This window comes from Ailuropoda melanoleuca, chromosome 12, assembly GCF_002007445.2.
Source record: "Ailuropoda melanoleuca isolate Jingjing chromosome 12, ASM200744v2, whole genome shotgun sequence".
NCBI classification, from domain to species: Eukaryota; Metazoa; Chordata; class Mammalia; order Carnivora; family Ursidae; genus Ailuropoda; species Ailuropoda melanoleuca.
Window position 1 is genome coordinate 33,270,259 of NC_048229.1, and position 26,901 is coordinate 33,297,159.

The following is a 26,901-nucleotide window of genomic DNA, read 5'->3' on the forward strand; positions in this document are numbered from 1 at the left end:
GTGCAGGGGCCCAGCACCCGAGCTGAGGAACCGGTTCCTCTGTCTAGCTGGAGCAGGCCCTTGGCCCCAGTCCCCTGGCTGCTGGCAGAGCCTGCTGCCCTGCCGATATACCCCCACTCTGCGGCAGCAGAGCCTCCTGATAGAGATCCAGAGGCTTCTCACATCCCAGCTGAGACACTTGCTGATAACATCCCAAGAACCCATCGACCCGCTGAGGATTATTCACAGTGACCTTGTCATGAGGCCATAAGACCATTGGGTCACCGATAGTGCCATGCCCCACTCACGTGCCTCTTGCCATACAAGTCACCTGTACACTCCCCTCCTTGGAGTCCCCGCAGCGCTGTAGGTCAGCCCACACATACACGTACAGCCCACACATGCCTAAATGTTCTGAACGCTGAAATAATTCCGCACATGTGGAGGACTGGTAGTAGAAGATATGCTGATCATACAGGACCTCTAGGTCATTTTAAGGAGTCTGGACTTTATCTAAGAGTCAGTAGAAGCCATTGAAGGATTTTAAGCAGGAGAGTACCTTGATCCAATGGTCATTTTAATATGGTGACTTCGGGTATGGAACGTGCATGAGGATGGGACCAGAGATCAGGGGGGTGGCAGGGCCAGGGCAGAGGCCTGGAAACCCAAGGGCAGTGCTTACCTTTCTGGCTTGGACAAGCTGTTGTGTTTTGTTTTGTGTCACATCGAGGTGTGATTGACATACACCATTGTATTAGTTTCAAGTATAGAACATAATGATTCCGTATTTGTGTGTATTGCAAAATGGTAAGTCTAATACCTGTCACCATGTGTAGTTATAGAATTTTTTTTCTCCTGGTGAGAACTTTTAAGATTTACTGTCTAAGCAGCTTGCAAATTTGCAGAATAGTATTGTTAAGTGTAGTCACCGTGCTGTACATGACACCCCCATGACTTGTTTATTTTATAACTCGAAGTTTGTTCCCCTGAACTCTCTTCACCCCCTGCCCTCTACTTCTGGCACCACCAGTCTGTTCTCCGTATCTATAAACTCTTTTTTTTTTTTCTTTTTTTTTTTGCTTTTGTTTTAGATTCCGACTACAAGTAAGATCATACAGTACTTGTCTTTTTCTGACGTGTTTCACTTAGGATAATGTCCTCAGGGTCCATCCGTGTTGTTGCAGATGGCAAGATTTCATTCTTCTTTTATGACTGAATCATATTCCATTATCCATGTACCACTTTTTTTTTTTTTTGGACCACATTTTCTTCATCCACTCATCTGTCAATGGACAGTAAGGTTGTTTCCGTACCTTGGCTGTTTTAAATGATGCTGCAGTGAACACAGGACATGTACATGTTTTAGAATTAGTATTTTTGTTTTCTTTGCATAAATACTCAGAAGTGGAATCGCTGGATCATAGTTCCATTTTCAATTTTTTTTAAAGAATCTCCGTTACTGTTTTCCATCGTGGCTGTCCCAATGCACAATCCCACCAACGGTACACAAGGATTCCCTTTTCCCCACATCCTCGCTAACACTCGTTATTTCTTATCCTTTTATTTGTTGAGAAGTTTTTGATTACTGATTCAATCTCCTTACTGATAATCGTTCTATTCAGATTTTCTGTTTCTTCATGGTTCTGTGTGGAAGGTTGTATGTTTCTAGGAATTTATCCATTTCAGGTCGTTCAATTTGTTGACATGTAATTATTTCGAGCAGTCTCTTAGTCTTTGTATTTCTGTGGTATCAGTTGTAATGTCTTGTCTTTCGGGTCTGATTTTGTGTTTGCTCTCTTTTTTTCATGGTGAGTCTAGCTAAAGGTTTTTCAGTTTTGTTTATCTTCTCAAAGAACCGGCTCTTGGTTTTACTTGTCTTTTATATTGCCTTTTTAGTCTGTATTTCATTTATTTTTGCTCTGATCGTTGTCATTTCCTTCCTTCTGCTAACTTTGGGCTCTCCACTTTTTCTGGTTCCTCGATGTATAAAGTTAGGTTGTTGATTTGAAATTTTTCTTGTTTCAGGGCGCCTGGCTGGCTCAGTCAGAGGAGCATGCGACTCTTGATCTTGGGGTTGTGAGTTCGAGCCTCACATTGGGTGTGGAGAAAAAAAAAGGAAAATTTTCTTGTTTCTTGCTGTAGGCATTTATTGCTGTGAACTTCCCTCTTAGAACTGCTTTTGCTGCATCCTGTAAGTTTTGGTACATTGTATTTCCATTTTCATTTGTCTGAAGGTATTTTTCATTTCTTTTTTGATCGCTTCATTGGCTCATTGATTTTTCAGTAGCATGTTTCATGTTGACGTATTTATGAATTTCTCAGTTTTCTCCCTGTAACTGATTTCTAGTTCTGTACCACTGTGGTCAGAAAAGATGCTTGATGTGATTTCAGTCTTCTTAAATTTGTTTAAACATTTTTGCGGCCTGACGTATGATCTTGGGGGTCATAGGAGGGTCTGAGTTGCCCCTTGAAGTAGACGTGATGGAGAATGTTCCATTTGCACTTGAGAAGAAAGTGTATTCTTTTTTTTTTTTTTTAAAGATTTTATTTTTAAAGTAATCTCCACACCCAGTGTGGCGCTCAAACTCACAACCCTGAGATCAAGAGTCACACGCTCTACCAACAGCCAGCCAGGCGCCCTGAGAAGAATGTGTATTCTGTTGCTGTTGGATGGAATGCTTGGCTTGGGCAGGTTTTTAAAAATGTGTTTCTGTTTTAAACATTACATTAATTACTAATGTTGTCAAAGGAGTACAAGTACTTAGTTTAAAGAGTCAAATACATCTGTGATTTATGATAAAAAGAAGAAAATGCAGGGGCGCCTGGCTGGCTCAGTTAGAAGAGCGTGCGTGCGTGCGAGTGACTCTTGATCTCAGGGCCCTGAATTCAAGCCCCACGTGGGGTCTAGTAGAGATTACTTAAATAAATAAACTTTAAAAAAAGGAAAAGAAGAAAATGCAGCCATTTCTTTCCCCACCTCAATTCCTGCTCCCCACAGGTAACCGCTTTAACTCTTTTAGCTGTTTTTCATATTTATCACCATATTTCTACAGAAGGTGCTAACACTCCTAGTTTTTAAAATTTCCCATTTTTTAAATTAACTATTGACCTCCTAGTATGTAAGATAAGGATTTAGTGCTGTTATTCCCCTCATATCTAAAAAAAGCGCTTCCCTCTCAAACAGTTAACTGTCCCGTTACCAGTGACATCATGTTTATCGGTTCAGTGTTTAGTGTCCCCGTCATGGCCCTTCCATCACCCTGGGCTGCGTGAGTAGTAGGTACACTTAGTAGGCAGTGTGGTTACAATGACTCTGTCATTGCTCCCCATGGAGTAATGGCCCACATTAGAGACACTTGCCCTTTATTTTACGAGGAGGCACACACTGTTTGCATGCAGACATGTTTCTAATAGTGGAAGAGCTGCTTGGTCCTGTCCCGTGTCAGTAAGCTCCCGAGGCGCCTAGCCCCCACTGTGGAGGAAGAGGAGTCCTTGTCTTCGCAGTACAGTTTCCTGAGGAAAGAGCTACATTCCAGCCACCTGCAGCTCCATGCTCAGGAAAACACTTTCACAATGGTTAGCTGTGGCCAAGTACTTCATTTTGATCGACTCAGTGGGTTAACATAGACTTCCTTTGCCCTGGAAAACTCCTGGTGGCTGGTCAGCCATTGTGCTGTGGCCTGGAGAGTCTGAGGGGCCCAGGGCCTGGAGCTCTGGGGCTGAAGAGGGAAATCCAAGCCCTGGAGTCGGGGTCATGAGGGTCTGAGTTGCTCCTGGAAGTGGATGTGTTGGTTGAGTGAGAAGAGGGCCTTGGGCAGCAGTGTCCTGAGAAATACTAGCCACTGAGGCCAAGGAAAGGGTTCTCACAGGAGACAGGGAGGCAGATGGGGCAGCCTGAGGGGTGAGGGACTGGAGCCAAGAGAAGCAACACCTCCCAGAGGAGTGGGTGCTGTGCAGTGCCTCCTTGTGTTGAGGGGACAGATGAGATAGAAAGCAGAAGGGGCATGGGTAGAGCCAGGTGAGAGGGAGCCGGTCCATGGCTACCTCCTGTGGACTTCCACAGATCAGCCCTTTCATTGAGTACCTGCTCTGTGCCCCACTGAGGGCTAGGGACCCTGCAGTGATGGAGTCAGCCCCAAGACCTGCCCTCATGGGGCTCACAGTCCAGTTCGGGAGATGGGTTTGTCACCACACAGCAGTTACCCAGAGTGGTCAGAGCTTCGGCAGGGGAGCTCAGGGCTATGGGACTCAGGGCAGGCTTCATGGAGGAGGGGATGTCTGAGCTGGGATACTCTGTGGTATGGAGGACAGATCAAAGGGAACAAGACTAGGACACAGAGACCAGTGAGACTGAAAACTGTTTTATGTAGCCCAGGATCAGAGCTCAGACTGGTGGGTCGAACATATTTCCAGGAGTAGAATTCCAAACAGGAGTCAGGAAGAGAATGCTAGATTCACACTTACTAAATTGAGCGATTTCTCACTTAGTGTCTCTTTGCCATTCTCCCAATCCTGACGATTGGATATTTTGATCCCCAGTTTACTGATGGGGGAACTCAGGCTCAGCTGGCACATCCAGAAAGTGAGAGAGCCGAGATTTGAGTCCAGGTCTGTATGACTCCAGAAGCCTTGCTCCCTTTTATTAAGCTGAGACGTATTGAACTGAGAGGTTTCTTCTGCATGATCTCATTTCTTTATTTCAGCAATATTGTCCTGCAGGTGGAAGGGTCCTCATTTTGAAGATGAACTAATAGGGCTTAGAGAAGAGCACTCCTTTGCCCACAGCCAACTGGCAGAACTTGGCCTGCGTGCCTCTTTATCGGGTGCACAGGCAGGAGGTGAAAGCAGCTTGCACAGGGGTGTGGTGTTAGAAGTCCCAGCAGGGTGACTGAGGGCTGATGAACAGGTTAGGGGAGTATTGCCTTTTCCAGAGCTAAAGCACCCTGTTTCATTCTCTCCCCCTCTGGAAAAACACCATTCTTTTGATTCTTTGGAGGCAGGCTAAACATCAAACTTCAGTGAAAGTATAAAAGTATAAAACCAGTAACAGACAATAATGTTTTGCCAAAATTTGGATGCTCATAATGACATTATATACAGCAAATGCAAGGAAACTTCAAGGAAAGATGCGCTGTTCATCCATTCATTAAACATTCCCTGGTGCCTTCTTGATGCCGGGTTCTGGGCTGGGTATTTCTGGGAACCTGCCTGCCCTTAAGGAGTTCACAGTGCAGTTTCCAGGCAGTGACAAATGAGTTAGCCATGGAACAGGGAGAATTTGCCAGAGGCCTCAAGGAACTTGAAAACAGTGAAACCAGCCTTTGGGGCTGGTAAGACACATAAGGCTAGTTGAAACATATTTATATGACTATTTTAAGAAGGAGAGCCTACATCATATTTTAAAAATAATTTAACCCAGAATAAACAGTGTTGTGATGAGGGCAGCCCAGGGAGCTTTGGGGACATTAGAAATTATGTCTGACTCAGCCCAGGGGTCAGGGAGGGCTTCTGGGAGGAAGGGACACTCCAGCTGAGACCTAAAAGACGAATTAGGGTGAGGTAAGAAAAGAGGAGGCGGGGAGTGGTATCCCTGGCAGTGGTGAATTTAGATGTGAGATGGAAGGGTGAGCCCAGCCCTTGCAGAACTCCTGATCCAGTCGGGGAAGCAGATGTCACCAGTGACACCCAAGGTTGATCAGGGCTGAGATATAGTAGCCCAGGGGGCATCTGACTCAGTCCCAAAGAAGGAAACACCTGAGCTGCATCCCTGCAGGACAGCTAGCAGTTAGCAGATAAGTAGTAGAGAAATGCAACAAAACCAAAAGATGGTTATTTGAAAAGATTAATACTACTCAAGGGGGAAAAAAAAAAACAACAACAACCATGAATTTCCATTAAAAGGAATGAAAAAATGAGGCATCAGTACAGAGTCTAACTATAGGATGACAAAAGGATACCGATCAACCTTAGCCAGTAAATTTGACAATGCAAAGGAAATGGACGGTTTCCTTGGGGAAACACAATTTAACAACATTTACACAAGAAAAAATAGAGAAATAGAAAATCTGAATAGTCAGGGTGCCTGGCTGGGTCAGTAGAATGTGTGTGTGACTCTTGATGTCAGAGTTGTAAGTTCAAGCCCCACGTTGGGCATAGAGATTACTTAAAAATAAAATCTTTTAAAAAAAAAGAAATTCTGAATAATTTTATTTCTGTTAGAGACGTTGAATTGATAATTAAAGACCTTCCCATAAAGAAAACTACAAGTCCTGGGCGCCTGAGTGGTTCCATGGGTTAAGTGTCTGACTCCTGATTTTGGTTAGGGTCATGATCTCAGGGTCAGAAGATGGAGCCCGTGTTGGGCTCCATGCTCAGCCGGAAGTCTGCCTAAGATTCTCTCTCGCCTTCTGCCCCTCCCCCACCCTGCGTGTGCACACACTCTTTCTCAAAAATAAATACTTTTTTAAAAGAAAAGAAAAGAAAACTATAGGCCCAGGTGGCTTTGCTGGTAAACTCTTAAGTAATACCATTATCTAAACTCTTCTAAATAATAGGGAAAGTGGGAACACTTACTTGTTTAATGAGTCTGATAGAATACTGATAGCAAAAACCTAACAAAGTCATTACAAGAAAGGAAATTTGAGGCCAAGATCTCTTGTGAACATGAATTCCGATATCCTAAACAAAAATACTCATAAATAGAATCCAACAATATATAAGAAGGATAATAAATCATGACCCAGTGGGATTTATTCTAAGACTTGAGGGTTGGTTTGCGTTTATTTGAAAAGCAATCAATGTAATTCACCTTAGGAATGGGAGAAACGAGAGAAACCATACAATCATATTCATATTATACAGGAAGAGCATTTGATAAAATCAACACCTACTCCTGATAAAAGTGCTCCAAAAACTAGGCATAGAGAGGAACTTCCTTAATCTGACAAAGCTTATCTTATCAAAAGAGTTAATGCCATATTTATACTTAAAGATTAAAATGAATACTTTTAGGGCACCCGGCTGGTTCAGTGTAGAGCATGTGACTGTTGATCTCAGGATGTGAGTTTGAACCCCATGTTGGGTGTAGAGATCACTTAAAAAAGTAAAATCTTAAAAAGAGAACATTTTCCCCCCAATGTTTGCAATAAATAAGTCAAGTATCACCTCTTTTAGTCAACGTAATATTGGAGGTTGTAGCAACTATGAAAAGGTATACACACACACACACAATTAAAATTTTTAAAAAAGCTAATTAAGAAAACCTAATTAAGGGGTGCCTGGCTGGCTTAGTCCATAGAGCATATGACTCTTAATCTTGGGGTCATGAGTTCAAGCCCCATGTTGGGGGTAGAGTTTAGTTTGAAAAAAAAAAAAAGAAAAAAAACCTAATTAAAAGCATAAACTTTGAAAAAGAAGTAAAACTGATTTTTGGCTGATGATATGACTATGTGCATAAATAAGCCAAAAGAGCCTTAAAATAAACCATTAAAACAAATAGACAGTTTTGGGCAAGATTGCTGGATACAAGTGAGTATTCAGAAATCAGCTGTATTTCTGTAAGCTGCAAACTAACAACTGAACAGTGGATTTTAAAATACCATTCACAATAGCACCAAAACTCTTCAAGTATCTAGAAATAATTTTTTAATTTTATTTTATGTATTTGAGAGAGCGAGAATGAACACAAGACAGGGGAGGGGGAGAAGCAGACTCCCTGCCGAGCAGGGAGCCTGATGCGGTGCTCGATACCCGGACTCCGGGATCATGACCTGAGCCGAAGACAGTTGCTTAACCAGCTGAGCCACCCAGGCGCCCTATCTAGAAATAAATTTGAAAAAGATGTGCAAGAACTGTACTCTGATGACCTAAAATATTTCTGAGAGGAATTAAAAAATACTTATAAAAAATAGAGAAAGAGGCAGCTGGCTGGCTGAGTTGGTACCATGCGACTCAATCTCGAGATTGTGAGTTCAAGCCCCACACTGGGTGTAGAGATTACTTACAAAGAAAACCTTAAAACAACAACAACAACAAAACAGATATTATCCTGTTCATGGATTGGAAGACTCAGTAATGTGATTAAGGTTCTCCAAATTGAACTGTAGATTCAATGTAATCCCAGTGACATCCTCGCATGCTTTTTGTTGTCAGGAACAAGTTGATTCTGAAACTTAAAAGAAATTTAGAGATCCTAGAATAGAAAATCTCAAGGAAGAACAAAATCGGAAGATTTCCACGATCAGATTTAAAGACTTAACTGTAAATCTAGAGTAATTAACACAGAGGAGTGTTGATTGATACAAGGATAGACAAATAGACCAGAGGGACAGGATAGACTGTCTAAAATTAGACCCACACAGAAGTGGATTTCCAGCAAAGGTAGCACTGCAACTCGGTTGGGCAAGGATGGTCATTCAGTAAATGGCGCAGTGGCATACCCATGTGGAAAAAAGCCTCTCCCCCCTCCTTCCCTTGCTCGTTGGCAGTGACGGGAGATATGTTTGGTTGTCAGAACTTGGGGAGGACTACTGGGCAGGACCAGGGAGCAAATTTGTCCCCAGCTGAGAATCCCTGGCATATACAAGTGTAAAAAAACTCATGGAGCTGAACTTCCTGGTGCATTTTTTTGTATATCATTCCTCAATTGACAAGTTAAAGCACGCACACTGACCTCTTGCTAAAAAGCAGCCCCTCGGTCTTAACTGTAGAGAATAAACTCATGGTTACCAGAGGGGAGCTGAAGGGTAGGGAATGGGTGAAATGGGGGGGGAGTCATTTTGCATGTTCTATAATTACACATTTGCTTAAATTAGACTAAATCAAAATATTTCCTTCAAGAATTCAGATTTATGTCTTCTAAAGATATCACCACAATTCAAGGATACAGAAAGCGTATTCATGTTTTCTGGGATCAGATGATAAAAATAGTGTTCCACTTTGTACATACCAAACACACCAAATAAAGGAGAGGCATGGGGACACGTGGGTGGAACAGTCGGTTGAGGGTCTGACTCTTGGTTTCAGCTCAGGTTGTGACCTCGGGGTTGTGAGATCAAGGCCCACATCAGGCTACAGCTCGGCGTCGACTCTGCTTGAGGTTCTCTCTCCCTCTGCCTCTCCTGCTCGTGCTCTGTCTAAAGTGAATGAATAAATCTTTAAAAAAGAAAAAGGCATGTACTTTAATTTGTCTGGTATTGAACGAGCTGGTCTGTCTCCACCTTATTAAAATTTATTTATTCATTACCAACCTTTTGCTTCATTTTGCGATAAATCTTTTCCCCCGCATTTTATTTATTGACGACCTCAAGAGCATCAGTTGTGATCCCGGGCCTGATAAGAGAAAATAGTGAGCTAATAAAACATACCATATGAACCCCCCAAAAAAGCAGCCCTGTCCCTCTAGAACTTACCTGGGGGGCAGCAGCAGAGGAACCCACTGAAGACAAACAGCGAGCTGTGGCACTTTTCCCATCCCCGGGACACAACCCCAGCTGAAAGGTCCCCCGCCCTGGCGGCTGTCCCAGGCTGTGTGAGTAAATCCGTGGGTGGATGAAGAGCGCTGCCTCCCCATTTTCTGTCTCCTGGGTGAGGCGGTGTCCTGTGACTCGGCTGTTTCACTGCTGGGAAAGCTGCTACTCAAGGGCCCTAAGTGCCCACGGGCAGGGCATGGAAGGCCCGACTGGTCCATCCACACAACAGAAGACTGCTCCGTGGTAAAAGGGAGCCACGGAAGCCCGTGGCAGCGCGAGAGATCTCACAGACATAACACTGAGCGCAAGAGGACAGAAGAGGGAGCACAGACGATTTACTACGAAGTCAGAATAGGACTTGGAGAGTTATAAGTGCATCTGTCAGGGGGGGTCAGGTAGTGGTTTGGGGGGGAACTGACTGGAAGAGGGCTTAAGGATGGGAGCCCTTCAGAGTACAGGAATGTTCTAGATCTTAATCAGGGTGGTGCTCAGTCGGTGTAGTGTAGGACTCTTGGTCCCAGGGTTGTGAGTTGGAGCCCCACATTCAGTGTAGAGATTATTTAAGAATAAAATCTTAAAGGGGCGCCTGTGTGGCGCAGTCGTTAAGCGTCTGCCTTCGGCTCAGGATGTGATCCTGGTGTTATGGGATCGAGACCCACATCAGGCTCCTCCGCTAGGAGCCTGCTTCTTCCTCTCCCACTCCCCCTGCTTGTGTTCCCTCTCTCGCTGGCTGTCTCTCTCTGTCAAATAAATAAATAAAATCTTTAAAAAAAAAAAAGAATAAAATCTTAAAGAAATTGTTAAAAAATCGTCCTGTTCTACACTTGCTAGTTGTGTATTTTATGTAAGTTATATTTCATTAAAAAGGAAAAAAAATGAATTTAGCGAGGTCATTGGTTAGAAAAGCCCTTTACATAACTCAGTTGTATTTCTATATGCCAGCTGCCACCAAATTGAAAGTGGAACTTATTTTCTTTAAAGATTTTTATTTAAAAAAATTTTTAATTTATTAGAGAGAGAGCATGAGCAGGGGGAGGTGCAGAGGCAGAGGAAGAAGCAGGCTCTCTGTTGAGCTGGGAGTCTGCCTCGGGACTCGATCCCAGGACCCTGAGATCATGACCTGAGCCAAAGTCAGACGCTTAACTGACTGAGCCACCCAGGCACCCTGAAAGTGGAATTTAAAATACCATGAATAATAACATCAAAAAAATCAATACCTAGGAATAAATGTAATCAGAAACTTGCAGAGAAAAATTATTATAAATATTATTTTTTAAATTTAAGTAGTCTCTACACCCAACATGGGGCTCACACTCACAACCCTGAGATCAAGAGTCACATGCTCTTCTGATCCAGCCAGTCGGGTGCCCTGAGACTTGCAGAGAAAGTTCGAGACTAAGTGGAAACAGATACTACATTTGTGGATTGAAAGACTCAACACTGGGGAGATGCCACTGTCCTGGAAATGATCTGTAGATTCACTGGAATTCCAATCAAAGTCTAGGACAGTGGCTTTCAGCCTTTAGACTGTGTTCCAGTTAGACACACAATCACACACAAAACAAGAGCAAAAGTTTTGTGAAACCATACTTGTCCTGACTACTTAAGATTGCCTTGATGTTTTCTGTTATATTCTAGGGTGGTTTTTTTTGTTGTCGTTGTTCATTTGTGTCCATGAGCTTGGTTTTGTTGTTGCTTAATTCCACATATAAGTGAGATTATATGTTATTGGCCTTTCTTGGACTTCACTTCTCTTAGCATGATGCCCTCAAGGGCCATCTGATGGTTTCTGTTATATTCTTGATCATATTTGTAATGCTGGTCTGAAATCGATTTCATGACCCACTGGTGGACCAGGACCTGCAGTTATTTAGAAATATGACGTGAGGGAAGACCAGGTTGTTCTAGAAAATCATTGTCCAGCTGAGAGCTGACTGATGTGGTGGAATTCTCAGCAGGTTGATGGAATGTCAGAATAGAGACACCATCCAGCCTTGCCACTAAGCCCTCCCCTCCAGGTGGCCCCCTTCATGACACAGCCCACCCGAGGGGCTCCTCTCCAGCTTAATCACATCACACAGGACAGTGTGTCCGTGATTGTCATGTCATATGTACCGTTGATTGATTGATTGATTTGATTTGATTTTACATAGAGTACAAGGGGCCAAACAACCTGTGGGTCACACCCTGATAGCATGGAGGAATGATCTGGCCTAGGGATGGGGGGAAGGGAGGAGCACTGGAAAGGAGGGAGACAGTGACAAATGTATAGTACAGGGTACTGTACTATGTATGTTTACAAATCACCTGTAAAAATGGGGAGGCGGGGACAGAGGGAGGACCGGCTGCAGGGGACAAAGTGCTCATCTTTTATACCAGGGCCAGGGGCTCAATACAAAATGTGTAAAAAGCAGCAAATTTCCAGGTGAAAAACTCAGAAATAGAGGCGAGTGATGTACACTTATTATTAGATGTCAGGGCCATGATGCTAGCAGAAAGAAAAGGCTGGTTAGGGTGAGATTGGGGGGACCGTTTGGGGTGGGCCCAAGGATCAGAGCCAGGTGCGGGGCCTCTAACTTTTAACTTTATAGTTTGGGTACTTTGTTTTCTTCATGCAGTGTGTTACTTTTGGTAATGAAAAGAATGGCAGTTTTTCTGTGTTTTAACCAACTCCTAGCACAGCGCAGGGGCAGGGGCGTGAGGCTGGGCGGGGACCCACTGACACATTCGATGGGATATACTGAGCATCACCTGTGTGCCTGGCCTGCTGCTGGCTGGTGCCGGGGACACGCAGTAACAGTGACAGCCCCGGGCCCTGCCCTTGCGGGGCTCACGGGCCAGCGCGGAGACAGAGTGCAGACAAGTGACTGGGTGACCAGATCAGTCCCAGCTGTGATAGGTGCTCTGAAGGGAGTACACAGAATGGCAGGAGGGACAGAAGTCTCTGAATAGGGAGGTCAGGTCAGGGGGCATTGGTCAGCGGATGAGGGTGTGGGAGAGAGACGTTCAGGAGACAGACATGCGGCTGAGATGCTGGTGACAGGATGGACCCAGGAGGAGGAACAAGTGTCTGCTGGGGATGGGGAGCCGGGGTCAGGTCCAGACACAGTGGGTGTGAGGTGTCTGGGAGACAACTGGGGACCTGTTGGATCCCCGGGTCTGATCCTGTCCTCAGTCTTGTCCTGTCCTGGCTCCTCATGGCTCCCCCTTGTTGCCAACCCCCCATTACCACATGGACCTTGTTTCCTGAACCCCAAATCTGAGAGGCTGCCATCAGTCCCTGCTCTGAAAGCGTTCTGTCTCACACACACGCTTCAACTTCATCTCCTATGCCTGCGTGTGTGCCCCCATCCCTTGTGCCCACTCCCATTTGCACACCCAGGCTCAACCACTGACCCCAGGTCCTCCTACTCTGTCCACAGTGGGATGCTGGGACATTCGCCAGGGGGGGGGGGCCAGTAGAAGCTGGTGCTGTCTCTCTTCACCACTCTCCAGCTGCTAGACTTTCTGGTCCTGACATGAAGGATCATGTGACGGTTACAGGCCCCGCCCTGGCCCATCTCCCCGGGGCTGGCCTGTGGTCATCACCTCCCCATTTTACAGAGGCAGCTCAAAGTGGGCTGTCATTGCCGTAGGTGACAGAGCTCCGGGCAGACCCCAGCTTGGCCTGAAGCTAGGACCTCAGTGTGGGAGGGGGTCTGCCAGCCTGGACCCCGGGAACCCCACAGCACCAGGGCCTCCGTAACAATTCGTGGTAGCAGTGAGTCCAGCAACTAGCAGTTCTCGGGAGGGCCCTGGGTGTGCTCCCCAGATCCTACTGCTGCCTCCCGGCACAGATCGTCAGACATTTTTGCTGCCCCACCCCTTTAAAACGTCGAAAAGTTAATACCCTCTAGTGCATTTTCAAGGTGACAGCTAAAACTTCTCCATGAATTCAAGTAGATGCAAAGGATATAATTTCTGGTGTGTCATGAATATTGATGTTTTCAGAGTTGGCGCCATCCTTCCTTCGAAGTATCTAATGCAATCCGCATAACTCTTGTGATTTGGCGCCTGCTACTCTCCATCAAAAGGGAGAAAAATGAACAAGCTGTTCTTTTACAGTCAGAAATTTCACGTTGTTCCTTGAACTTTGTCCTTGAGCTTCTATTTACACTTCCCTTGCAGAATTGTAAAAAAGCATATGTGTCAGCAACCAGAGCATGTACAGAAATCCAAATGTTAATTTTTGTTTCATTTCCGGGGACTGTAAGGTTATACATGTTCAAATATCTGCCTCTGGATTTCCAGATTATTAGCGCACAATTCATTTAAAACATTTCCTATATTACGCATTTACGTGGATGATTATGAGACATTAGAAGTGAAGTGCTGTGTTGGACATGAATCTCCAAGTGATCTAGACAGCAGTTTCGTGGACGAATGTGAATTACTGCAGGAGGGAGTCAGGGTCCGGCCTCAGTTCTGCCTTGGCTTTTGAGACTCAGATGCTGAGATTTTCCCTGCACAAAGAAGCAGCTAGGCAAGAAAGCTCTCGTTCCGGCAGCAACAGTCAGCCTGTGAGCCTCTTCCAAGGTACGTGTCCCACTCCTCACCGAAGAGCTCACAAGACCCTTAGTTACATCTTCGGGGTTGGTGAAAATCGAGGACGGGAGCCACCAGACTTGCCAAGAGGATCCCTAACCCCGGTTCACAGTCGCTTCGCATGCATTCCCACATTCCAGCTTGCCCTTTCTTTGGAGCCAGGAGGGCCCCCTACCCTGCAGCCCTAACTTTGGATTTGGGGAAGATTGGGAAAGAAATGGGGGAAGGGGGGGTCTGCCTTTCTCCTGAGAAGTGGGTTGGACGACTGTGTCGGGGGGGAGGATGCTTGGCTGTCCCACTGCTAGTTTGAAGGGAGGAGCAGAGGGGGCTAAGGCTATAAAGCCTCTGGCAGTTGGGCCCTTTCACCTTCCAGGGACTTTGTGTCCTGGGAGCTACCTGTAACCCTACAGGGGCATTCCCCCCACCCCCACCCCCAACCAGACTGAGGACTTCCCTTCCTGGGCAGGGTTTCTGATTCCCAGCTGCTTGGCAGAATCCTCTGAGAAATTGAAAAAGATACCCTGGGGTCACCCCAGGGCAGTGGCTTAACGTCACTGGGCTAGGCCAGTGTAGGTCTTGTTGAAGGCGATCCCCCCCGCCCCCCCCCCGTGGTTTTGGCCGCGGTGTGTCCGCATTGCTCAATCCTGGACTCCCGAAGTGCGGAGGGGTGGGCTCGTCGGGGCTCCTGGCACATGACCTGACCCCTCTCTCCCCCCGCAGTGTACCACTGGGTGGAGATGCGGACCAAGATGCGCATCATGGGCTTCCGGGGCACAGTCATCAAGCCGCTGAACGAGGAGGCGGCCGCCGAGCTGGGCGCCGAGCTGCTGGGCGAGGCCACCATCTTCATCGTGGGTGGCGGCTGCCTGGTGCTGGAGTACTGGCGCCACCAGGCGCACCAGCGTCACAAGGAGGAGGAGCAGCGCGCCGCTTGGGACGCGATGCAGGACGAGGTGGGCCGCCTGGCGCTGGCGCTGGAGACCCTGCAGGCGCAGATGCAGGCGGCGCCGGCGCACAGCGCCCTGGAGGAGCTGCAGGCGCAGATGCGAGAGGTACGTGCCCAGCTCTGCGCTCAGGACCCGCCGTCCGTGGCCCAGGAGGCGTCCGCGGCCCAGGCAGCATCTGCGTCCAAGCTCCAGGAGTCTGCTCAAGTCTGAACTTGGCCATGGTTGCATGTGCTCTGATGTGGCCTTCTCCCCGTACTACCCCCGCCCGCGCTGGCCCAGCGGAAACCACCGGGATCTTGATGGAACTTGGATTCAGTGAGCCCCTCCTGAGCCGCGGTACCTTCCACGGGGTGAGCCCCCGGCAGGTGAAGCCGTCCACGAAGCGCCCTCCACCCCTAGCTCATCGGTTCAGAGCACAGTGCTCAGCGCCCCGCCGCGCCCCGCCCCACCCCATAGCCCACCGACCTGTGAGGTCCCAGCCAGGAAGACAACAGGCTCACTCTTCTGCCAGCAGGGAAAACGGACTTGAGCTGAATCAAGCTGTGACCCCACTCCCACCCCCATTTCAGTGATAAATGTTACCCTTCCCTGGGACTCATCCTTGTCACTGGAACACCCCCTTCCCTTTGTGACTTGGCACAGACCGTGTAAAGAAATGCAGCATGGTTCCGTGCGCTTCTGTCCTAGCATCTAAGCTGGGCTCTAGCTGGGTTTCGCCACTCCCTTTGAGGGGAAAACAAGGGCGAGCCTGGCTTGCAGTTGATCCTCTGAATGTTCTGTTTTCCCCCTTAACCTGATCTGTGGCACCTTACCGAGACCCCAAGTGGAGTATTCCAACAGATCCCCACCCCCCAGGCCTTCAGTCTGGCACAACCTACTGGGATGTCTCTGCAGGGTCCTCTTTGGCGGTGCCCTCCCAGCACCCCTTCCGTGGTGGAAAAATGGATCCTGCCTAAGGCTAAATCCAACCTGTCCTTCAGCCTCGGGCCCCTGTTTAGCTGTCTTCCAAGTCCCTGAGCCTTTCCTGACGTGCCCTCTTCTGTGGCCTCTCTCAGCGCACTGCCATCATGTTCCTCATGTTCCATCCAAATCTGCTGACCTGTGTGCCCTTGCCCTTCTCCCCTGGGGCTCTGGACCGGTCCATCCATCCGCCTTCACACAGTGGTACCCTCTGCCTCCAGAGCCCTCGTCCCCACACCTCCATCCCACTAGGCTAGGCCACCCGTTGGTCTTAACCTTTCTTAGTTTCCTAGGGCTACTGTAACATGACCACAAACTGGATAGCTTAAAACCACAGAAATGTGTGCTCTCACAGTTCTGGAGGCCAGCAATCCGAAATCAGACTCTCAGCGGGGCCGTGCTCCGTCCAAGGGCCCTGGGGGAGGATCCTTCCTAGCCTCTTCTAACTTCTGGTGACTTGAGGCGTTCCTTGGCTTGTGGCTGCAGATCTCCAGTCCCTTCCTCCACCTTCATGTGGACTTCTCTTGTGTCTCTTACAAAGGTACTTGTCTTTGGATTTAGGGCCCACCCTGAACCTAGGGTGGTTTCACTTCAGGGTCCTTAACTTATTTACAGAGTTGGGTTTTCTTTCCCAGATAACTGTGTGGACATACCTCTTAGGGGGCCACCACTCAACCCACTACACCTCCCCACCCCAAGGAGGACGCTGGGACTCTTCCCAACCCCACGGGACACGTGGCCTTCCCCACAGGGCTGATAGGAACAATCCAGGAACCGCCCTTTACTACCGGGCGTCTCTTCCGGGAATCTCACTGATGCAGGAGGGGTGTGGCTCCCACCAGTCTGCGTTCTGTTCTTCAGACCGGCTGTGTTGTGTTGCCTGAGTGAAAGACCCCCAGAGTGAGGAAGTCATCTTCAGGATCTGAGGACATAGGGATCTTCAAAATGGGTACAAGTCTCGTTAAAATTAGAGAAGCAAATGTGTGTGAGTGGGCAGTGATCCTATGAACTCTTTCCCTCATAGGGAAACTGAGGCCCAGGGAAAACAAAGGAACTTGCCCAAGTCCACAAAGCCCATGAGGGACTGGCTGTCCAAGGTGGTGAAGTAATCAGAGCAGAGTGGGGGTGGGGGCTCAGGGAAGGGGACGGAGAAGGGGTGCAGGGTGCTGGAGAGCACCGGTGCCAGAGGAAGAGGAAGGGGAGAGGGAGCAGGGAGGCAGTTATTGGGGGGGAGGGGTGGTCAGGGATCTACACAGGGGCCCAAGGCATTTCCCAGAGGCAGCGTTGAGAACAGGGGGCCTTCAGTTTCCTGTCCGAGCAGCCCCAGACTCTTAGCACTTAATGAACGGGGTCAGAGCCAAGATCCATTCTACCTGGGCCGGGTTCCAAGAAGCTGTAGGTGAAGCGGGAGGGGTAGGCTTTCTCTCGACTCTCCTCCCTCACCTCACTTCCAGGGGCCTAGAGGCTGGGGTCGGGACAGGCAGGGTGATCTGGACACACCACCTACCCAGACAAAAGCCAAGAAACTGGGGTCCTGAAAGATCATCTTAATTCCTTCTAGAAGAGGGGGAGAAGCTGATTGTTGAGGGAGCTGAGGAGGTGGGTCCTGGGTGGAGGTGTCTGTAAAATCGGAAGTGACCTGAGTGGATAAACGAGAAGACAGTGAGAGATAGCACTGGGTGGAAGGGTGATGGACGGAGCCAGGTGAGCGGGCTCAGTGCCCAGGTTCCGTGGCTACTCCTAGGGGGTGCCCTGTCGCACTGACCCATCTCTGGAGCACAGGTTGTTGGAGGCCAGTGACTGTGATGTGCCCCCCCCATCATGTCCATAAATAGTGGCCCTTAACAGTATTTTCTTCATTTCATTCATGCGAAAATTGAGGCACAGAAAAGGGGAGTCACCTGCCCAAGGAGACACAGGCAGGAAAGGACCAGGAGTGGGACCAGAAGATGGACAGTCTGTACCAGGGCCCACACTCCAAACCCCTGTGCCATCTTGACCCTGTTGTGGCATTACTGTCACATCTCCAAGACTCAGAACTCAGGCCTGCGTGTCCTTCCATGTGGCCAGACCTTCTGGGATGCATCGGCTTCACCCACTGGGCAGGATCAGGATGTGTGGAAATGCAAAGAATCCCCTCTCAAATGCACGAGGCTGAGACCGGAGAATGATTCGTTACTCTGGTTTCCTATTAGCTAAAGTTTTGTATACATTTGCGACTTGGGGAGAGGGGTAGAATAAATTTATAAACGAGGTTGGTTGTATTCAAGTTGATGTATTTTTTTTTTTATCTTTAAAAAAAAACCCTGTTACAACCTTAGAAAACGCGTCCTCCGATGATTCTTATTCAGGAAACTTTCAGGTGTCCACTGTGTAGCCCACCCTGCTCTGTGTCAGGCTGGGGTCCCAGCAGTGAGCCAGACGGCCACAACCCTGCCCTCATGGGGCTTCCCAGGGCGGTGGGGGGTCATGCATATACAGACATTGCTTTGCCAACTTTGCCTGCCCCGCAGTGATTTGGGAAGAAGGGGCCTCGCTGAATCCAGACTCCTCCCCTCCTGAAGGACTCAGGACTCGAGTGGGGAAAAAAACCAAAACCCATTCACACTGGCTCACAAAAGTCTCAGTGTCCCGAGGGCTCTGCCTTTCCCATCTCTGGCTGCTCTCCATTGGCCCCTCTGTTGGTTTCCCAGTCGGGCAGCCCCTTGCCTGGAGAAAGCCATCCCTAGAGCAAGTGGACTTCAGGAAGCCCCTACCTGATTCATGGGCCCATTTGGCCGTCCCTGTGCTAGCCGCTGTGACTCTTGAGGGGCCGGGCCTGGGCTCCTGACCCCAATGGACGGAGGGATGCGTACCCAAAGGAGAATCATGCGGGCACCCTCCACCCACTCGTTAGACAAATGTTTACTGAGCACGTACTGCGTGCCTGGCCCCGTTGTAGTAGCTGGGAATCAGCCAGGAACAAGACAAGGGCTCTCACCGTCTCGGAGCTGACGTCCAGTGCAGGAGATGGGCAGTAAGGACATAACAGGCTGCCCACCCCTGGAATATAGTAAGCAAGGGGAGCCAGGGGAACGAAGGCCAGCACCCTTGCCTCAATTGGCCCAGCTCTGGAGGCTCCTGCCAGCTCTGGGCATCCCAGAGGACTGGTGACTGCCTCTTGCCTCAACTACTCCAGACCCAGCTCTGCTTCCTTCCCTCCCCACCTTCAGGCGCCATTCCCCAGGGACTCTGGCATATCCTCTACTGCACACGGATCTCGAGTCTATGGGGCGCCTGGGTGGCTCAGTTGAGCATCCGACTCTTGATTTTGGTTCAGGTCATGATCTCAGAGACATGAGATTGAGGCCCACGTCGGGCTCTGTGCTCAGCACGGAGTCTGCATGTCCCTCTCCCTCTGCTTCTCTCTCTCTCTCTCTCTCTCTCAAATAAATAAATAGGGGTGCCTGGGTGGCACAGCGGTTAAGCGTCTGCCTTCGGGCCAGGGCGTGATCCCGGTGTTATGGGGTCGAGCCCCACATCAGGCTCCTCCGCTATGAGCCTGCTTCTTCCTCTCCCACTCCCCCTGCTTGTGTTCCCTCCCTCGCTGGCTGTCTCTCTCTCTGTCGAATAAATAAATAAAATCTTTAAATAAATAAATAAATAAATAAATAAAATCTTTAAAGAAAAAAAAAAGAAAGTCTCCATCTCAACCCATGGCGGCAAGCCACAGTGAGAAGCGGAGTTTATACCATGTACATATTTATATAACTTACAGCTCACACTCTCTGTATTATAAATATGGCATAATTCATGCATTCTGTGACATAGTATATAACGATATAAAAATGTTTTCTGTAGTCTGTAACGTAACATTGTACAGTACATGTGGTGTGTGCAAATCATTGGAATGAAAATTTCACTAAATACCCTTAAATGTGCAGTGCAGTCTGATACTTCTTACTGTATTCTTTTTCATGAAGAAAAGCTACAGATACAGGTGTATCCTATGTACCTAATATGTATTATAAGCATAAAACCCATTATATGTATTCGATAATACACACGTTAATATCATACATTATATATTACTACACGGTTAGAACAGAAGTTTCGCTAAATGATAATTGCCCTCACCATGTGCAATGCACTCTGTTACTTTCTATTTTATTCTGTCTCATAAAGAAAGGCATATACGTATGTGTGTGTTATACAGACCTACGTAAAGTGGGCTACCTTGGGCCTCTGGCTTTTATTCTGGGTGACACAGGAGCCACGGGAGGCTCTGAGCAGAGGAGGGATGTGAACTGACTTAGGATCCCCCCCACTCCGATGGACTATGGGGGGCAAAGGTGGAAACTGCCAGTCCACTGAAGAGATGACTCTGATTGTCCAGGTGTGGGGGGCATGGTGGCTGGACCAGGGGCAGACAGTGGAGGTAGGGAGAGGTGGGATTCTGGCACATTAATATTTCAAAGGTGGAGCAGACAGGATTTGCTGAGCGATGGGATGTGGGGGAGTCACTGGCACCTTTGAGGTTTTTGCTCTGTGCACCTAGAAGGGGAATGCTGGCATATCCTAGGATGGTGAGGCTGCCGCAGCACCAGGCTCCAGGAGACATTGAGAGCCCCTGCCCTCCCCATCCCCAGGCCGCCTCAGATTTGGGCGCCCTCTGCAGGCTTTTGTTACTTGTTCTGAACTGTAGCCAGCGAGGGCTGGGGAGACCGGTCTCATCTTTACTCACCTCTCACGTCATGAGCTCACCCTCATGCTGTGTCTCTGACATTCTTTATCTGTACTCCCCCATCAGGGAATGCTCCTGGTGTCCATTTGGGACCTCCTAGAGGAAGGAGGAAAATGGAGGTGGTGGGCTGGGACTTGGGACCCCTGGGCCCAGAGTGCCCCTTGCCCCTGCAATGGCAGTGCCCAAGCCAGGCTCCCCAGAGGCGCCTCCACCAGGTAAGGGAGGTCCGTGGACCTGGGGGCGGGGGTCACCAATGGCTCCGTCACATCCAATGTGCCCCCCTTGCTCAAAGGGCCCATCCCTGTGCCTTGAACTTTTCTTTTTTCTAGAATGTACCCAGTCTTCTTAAAAGTTCAGCCATTTCAGAGAAACCAAAGTCCGCCCCCCCAAAGGAATCCTGCCTCCTGTTTGGGGGAACTCTGGCAGACCCCTTTTAGGAAAGATCTGGTCATACTTGAGACCCCCGATGAGCTGTACGCTGCTCTCCTCTTGCGACACTCAGGGATCTGTATGTGCATCTCTGACCTGCGTGAGTCTTTCCTTAGATACCACGAGCTGAAGGAACCAAATTTAACATAAAAATGCCCTCAAAAATTCTTCGGAGTAGCAGAGAAACTGTCAACACTTGGAATGATCCAACTTGAAAGATTTTCAAACCATAGAAGTGCACATGGAATGTAATTGTTCTTTTTTTTTTTTTTTAAGATTTTATTTATTTATGTGACAGAGACAGAGACAGCCAGCAAGAGAGGGAACGCAAGCAGGGGGAGTGGGAGAGGAAGAAGCAGGCTCACAGCAGAGGAACCTGATGTGGGTCTCGATCCCACAACGCCAGGATCACGCCCTGAGCCGAAGGCAGATGCTCAACCACTGTGCCACCCAGGCGCCCCTGTAATTGTTCTTTTAACTTACATTTCCCTGCTTACTTGTAGGTCAAGCATCTTTGTAGCCATTTATCGGACGTTTGTCCTGCTTTTGGAAAATGCCTGTTTTCACTGTCCCTTTAATGTCTGTTTCTGGTATGTTTTGTCCAACTGAATTTTTTCGTTTTAAAATAAGCAAATCTGGGGGCGCCTGGGTGGCACAGTGGTTAAGTGTTTGCCTTCAGCTCAGGGCGTGATCCCGACGTTATGGGATCGAGTCCCACATCAGGCTCCTCCGCTGGGAGCCGGCTTCTTCCTCTCCCACTCCCCCTGCTTGTGTTCCCTCTCTCGCTGGTTGTCTCTATCTCTGTTGAATAAATACATAAAATCTTAAAAAAAAAAAAAAGATACCCTTTAAAAAAATAAAAAATAAAAAAAATAAGCAAATCTGGGGGCACCTGGGTGGCTCAGTCATTAAGCGACTGCCTTCGGCTCACGGCGTGATCCCAGAGTCCTGGGATCGAGCCCCGCATCAGGCTCCTCCGCTGGGAGCCTGCTTCTTCCTCTCCCACTCCCCCTGCTTGTGTTCCCTCTCTCGCTGGCTGTCTCTCTGTCAAATAAATAAATAAAACCTTTAAAAAAATAAAATAAGCAAATCTGGGGTGCCCACCTGGCTCAGTCAGAAGAATGTACGATTCTTGATCTTGGGGTTGTGAGTTCAAGCCCTGCGTTGGGTGTAGATATAACTTTTTTTTTTTTTTAAGATTTTGTATGTATTTATTTGACAGAGATAGAGACAGCCAGCGAGAGAGGGAACACAAGCAGGGGAGTGGGAGAGGAAGAAGCAGGCTCATAGCGGAGGAGCCTGATGTGGGGCTCGATCCCATAATGCTGGGATCACGCCCTGAGCCGAAGGCAGACGCTTAACCGCTGTGCCACCCAGGCGCCCCCGGGTGTAGATATAACTTAAATAAATAAACTCAAAAATAAAATAAAATAACCAAATATATTATTAGCCTTTTTCCTTTCAGGCATTTGGGTTTTTTCCGTCCTTATTTGAGAAGGACTCCTTTACCTTTAGGATATCTGCAGCTCTACTTTCTCATACTTTTATTCAAGTTTTTTGTGTGTGTGTTTAAGTCATCTACCAAGAGTAGCTTTTTTTTCTGTCATGTTTTGGTTTTTGAAGAGTATGAGGTCAGGATCTGTGTACTTCAGTTTCCAAATGAATGGTTGGCCTGTGTCTTGAAGTGTGAGGGGTGCTCCATCCTTTCCTGCCTCCCCTGGGAGAGGACAGCAGTACCCAGTATGTCCCTTTAACACTGGCACCTCTTTCTCTGTCCTGTCTCATTGTCCATTTGTCTGTCATGTTCCAACACCATCTTTTTTGAATGACAAGAGTTTGAAAAAAAAATATATAATATATATATTATGTATACACACACACACATATATATATATTTAAGATTTTATTTATTTGTCAGAGCAAGAGAGCTCGCACAAGCAGGGGGAGTGTCAGGCAGAGGCAGGGGGAGAAGCAGACTCCCCACTGATCAGGGGCCCNGAGGAGCCTGATGTGGGGCTCGATCCCATAACGCCAGGATCACGCCCTGAGCCGAAGGCAGACGCTTAACCGCTGTGCCACCCAGACGCCCCTCTTATGTTCAGATTTATCTGAGTTATTCTTGTGCCTTGATCTGTATTTTTTTTTTAAAGATTTTATTTATTTATTTGACAGAGATAGAGACAGCCAGCGAGAGAGGGAACACAAGCAGGGGGATTGGGAGAGGAAGAAGCAGGCTCATAGCGGAGGAGCCTGATGTGGGGCTCGATCCCATAACGCCGGGATCACGCCCTGAGCCGAAGGCAGACGCTTAACCGCTGTGCCACCCAGGCGCCCCTTGATCTGTATTTTTGAAAAGTTAATAGACTTTATATTTTTTGAGCAATGTTAGGTTTACAGAAAAATTGAGCAGAAAGTACAGAGAATTCCCGTATATCTCCCCCAGTGCCCCCTACATTCATAGCCACCCCTGTGATGAACATCTGGCATTCGTGTGGTATATCTGTTGCAATTGACGAGTCAATATTGACACGTTACTAAAGTCCATAGTTTTCACTGGGGTTTCCACTCGGTGTTGTACATTCTACAGGTTTGGACAAACGTATAATGCCATGTATCCACCATTAGAGTATCACAGAGAATGGCTTCACTGCCCTAAAAATCCCCTGTGCTCCACCTGTCCCTCCCTCCCCACTCCCTGAACCCCTGGCAACCCCAGGTGTTTTTACTGTCTTTTCCAGAATGTTAGATGGTTGGAAGCATACAGCATGTAGCCTTTTCAGCCTGGCTTCTTTCACTTAACGATATGCATTTAAGATTCTCCTGGGTCTTTTTTTGTGCTTGATAGCTCATTTCTTTTTATCACTGAAGGACGTTCCACTGAATGGGCATACCGCAGTTTATATTTCCGCTCACCCAATTGTTGAAGTGCAATTCTGTAACAGCTTTTCCACTGCCTTGAAAAAATTTGCTCTTTATGTTGCAAGACCGATTTGGGGGAGAATTTGTCTTTTGTTTTAGGTGTCATGTTTCCTGCAGAACGGCTAGGTTCTGTGGAATAAAATAATAACTAAAGCATCAATCTGTTGAGTGCTTAGTACCTAGCTGGGTGTTCAGGGCTCTTCGTCGCAGACCCTTCTAATCCCACCATCCCTCTACCACTGAGCTTTGCCTAGCAACCTGGAGTGCTGGGAGTGTTGCTGGTGGGACTGAGAGCCAGCGTCAGTCTTTCCATCTGGCAGTGAATGTCATGTATTATCTTAAAAGGTGTTCCGGCGGGGGGAGTGGGGGTGCTGTGTGTGGCGAATCTGCTGGTTTGGAGTTGGGGGGGCATCTAAGCGGAGGTCAGAGTTTGTCTTCCAGATTTTAGCACGCCCAGGATTACCAGGTCCTGCACGAGCATGAGCATCTCCTAGGGACATGCCCCCGGGTGCTGTGTCACCCCCCCATGTGTGCATCTCCCTGCGGGCACCTGCGGTCCCATGCAAACATGGTGCCTGGCTGGTTATGACCGAGCAGGGAGATGGTGGTAGGGGATGAGCGCTCTGCTCTCTGCAGCTTTCCTAAATTAAGTTCCAGGTATGTTAAACCAGAGAAATGCATCGTTGTTGAGAACAAGGAGGTTGGGGTAAGGATGAAGTCCCTTGGAGGGCCCTGTTGCAGCCACATGTCTTAGTACTGCTCAGCTGACCCTAACGTGAGCAGTTTAAAGCAACAGTCAATGTTTTTCGCCTCACAGGGTTGCTGGGGGTCAGAGAGTTAGGAGTGGCTTGGCTGGGCAGTTCTGGGGGGTCTGGCTCTGGATCTGACATGAGGTTCGGGCCGGGGCTGAAGGCACCCAAAGACTCGACAGGTGCACAGTCCACTTGTGAGGAGGCTTACTCACGAGGCCAGCAAATTGGTGCTGGCTGTTGGCAGGGGCCTCAGTTTCTCCCCACGGGATCTCTCTAGTGTGGATCCTTTCTGCCTCCCTCTATCACTCACTAACTCTCCTGCATTTGCTGAGTCAGTGAATCCATGACAATCTCTAGGTACCTGGCCAAATCCCAGCCAGCCCGTAGCCTCCAGGCCCTTCTCCCCTGACCCTGGCATAGGTGGAATGGAATGCACAGTGCCCCCGCCCCCACAAAGAGCACAGGTCCTCGTCCCTGGAATCTGTGAATGTGACCTCATGTGATAAAAATTTTGCAGACGTGAGGAAGTTAAAGATCTTGAGATGCAGAGATTTTTCTGGATTGTCCGTCTGGGTCCTGAGTGCCATCACGGTGTGCTCCTGAGAGATGGTCAGAGGGAGATCACACACACAGAAGGGGAGGCCACGTGAAGATGGCATGGGGCTGGCGTGGGGCAGCCGGAAGCCCAGGAACACCAGCAGCCACCAAAAGCTGGAAGAGGCAGAGAACCGATTCTCCTCTTGAGCTTTCGGAGGGACTGCAGCCCACCTGACACCTTGATCGAGGCCCAGTGATGCCGATTTTCGACTCCTGCCCTCCAGAACTGCGAGAGAATACCTTTCTGTGTTGGGTCATCACGTTCATGGTAGTATGTTAGAGCAGCTGGACGAGACTAATACACTCCCACGGTGCCACGGTGTCTCTGACGACTCACCCCGAGTAGCTCTGACCGCCCAAAGGAAGAACAAGCCTGCTCCACTTTGCTGGTGGAGTGGAGCACCCGAATTTTCCGGACACTTCGTGTGGCTTTCTGCTGTGTTGCCTGGGAGAAAAAAGAATTTCTCGACTAAAGGCATGGGTATTTTGACAGCACGTTTAAGTACTATATATTGAAAGTAATCCTGGGGCGCCTGGGTGGCACAGCGGTTAAGCATCTGCCTTCGGCTCGGGGCATGATCCCGGCGTTGTGGGATCGAGCCCCACATCAGGCTCCTCCGCTATGAGCCTGCTTCTTCTTCTCCCACTCCCCCTGCTTGTGTTCCCTCTCTCGCTGGCTGTCTCTATCTCTGTCAAATAAATAAATAAAATCTTAAAAAAAAAAAAAAAGAAAAAAAAAAGAAAGTAATCCTACCTTTACTGGCCTACGTTTTACTGAGCAATTTATTTATTCCAGATTGTCTTGTGTCTATCCTTGGGTCATTTTCCTTATTGGATGTGTGTTTCTTGTTTCTTCTCATTATGGTTTTAGTTGAAATAAAATAAACATACAGTAAAGTATAAAACTGCACTGGTATCAATGCCTCAATGAATTCTTACAAAAGGATATACGTATTAACCAGCACCCAGACGGAGCCAGGGCGTTTGCAGGAGTGCTCCCTTCTGCTGCCTCCCAGCAACACCCCCTCCCAGCAGTAGCCACTCTTCTGAAATCTGTCACTGTCGATCAGATCTGTCAGTTCCTGAACTTTGTGTCTGGTGGACTGGTATGGAATGTCCTTTTTCTGGATCTGGCTTCTTTTCTTCCACATCGTATCTGGGAGATGCATCTGTGTTGTAATCCTCTGTTCTTTTTTGTTGCCGTGCGGTATTCCACTGTCGGCTGTAACACACTGTGTTTACCGATCCGTCAGCACCCAGCATGTCTCTGTTAGGAGCAAAGCTGCCAGGACCGAGCTGGCACAAGGCTTTGGCTGGCATTGCACTTGGGTGTATCCAGGAGTGAGACTGCTGAGTCATAGGATGAGAGTGTTAACCACCCCCCCCTTTTTTAAAGATTTTATTTGTTTATTAGAGAGAGCGTGAGCATGCGCAAGCATGAGCACGGGGAGAGGCAGAGGCAGAGGGAGAAGCAGGCTCCCCACTGAGCAGGGAGCCTGACGTGGGACTCGATCCCAGTACTCTGGGATCATGACCTGAGC

The 26,901-nt window shown here is 48.2% G+C and overlaps 1 protein-coding gene across 2 annotated transcripts in view; it reads left to right on the forward strand.

The window, feature by feature from the left end:
* The window catches only part of OPA3 (outer mitochondrial membrane lipid metabolism regulator OPA3), a 73,050-nt gene that overhangs the window by 23,841 nt on the left and 22,308 nt on the right, over positions 1–26,901 (forward strand). Inside the window, exon 2 of one of the 2 annotated variants that reach the window (XM_002928514.4) lies at positions 14,754–18,209. The exons of the other annotated variant lie outside the window; for it this stretch is intronic. Within the exon in view, the coding sequence (XP_002928560.1) occupies positions 14,754–15,190 (437 nt within the window). The 3' untranslated portion in view covers positions 15,191–18,209. Of the gene's footprint in view, positions 1–14,753; positions 18,210–26,901 lie in introns of those variants that run through there. 2 annotated transcript variants of the gene reach the window in all.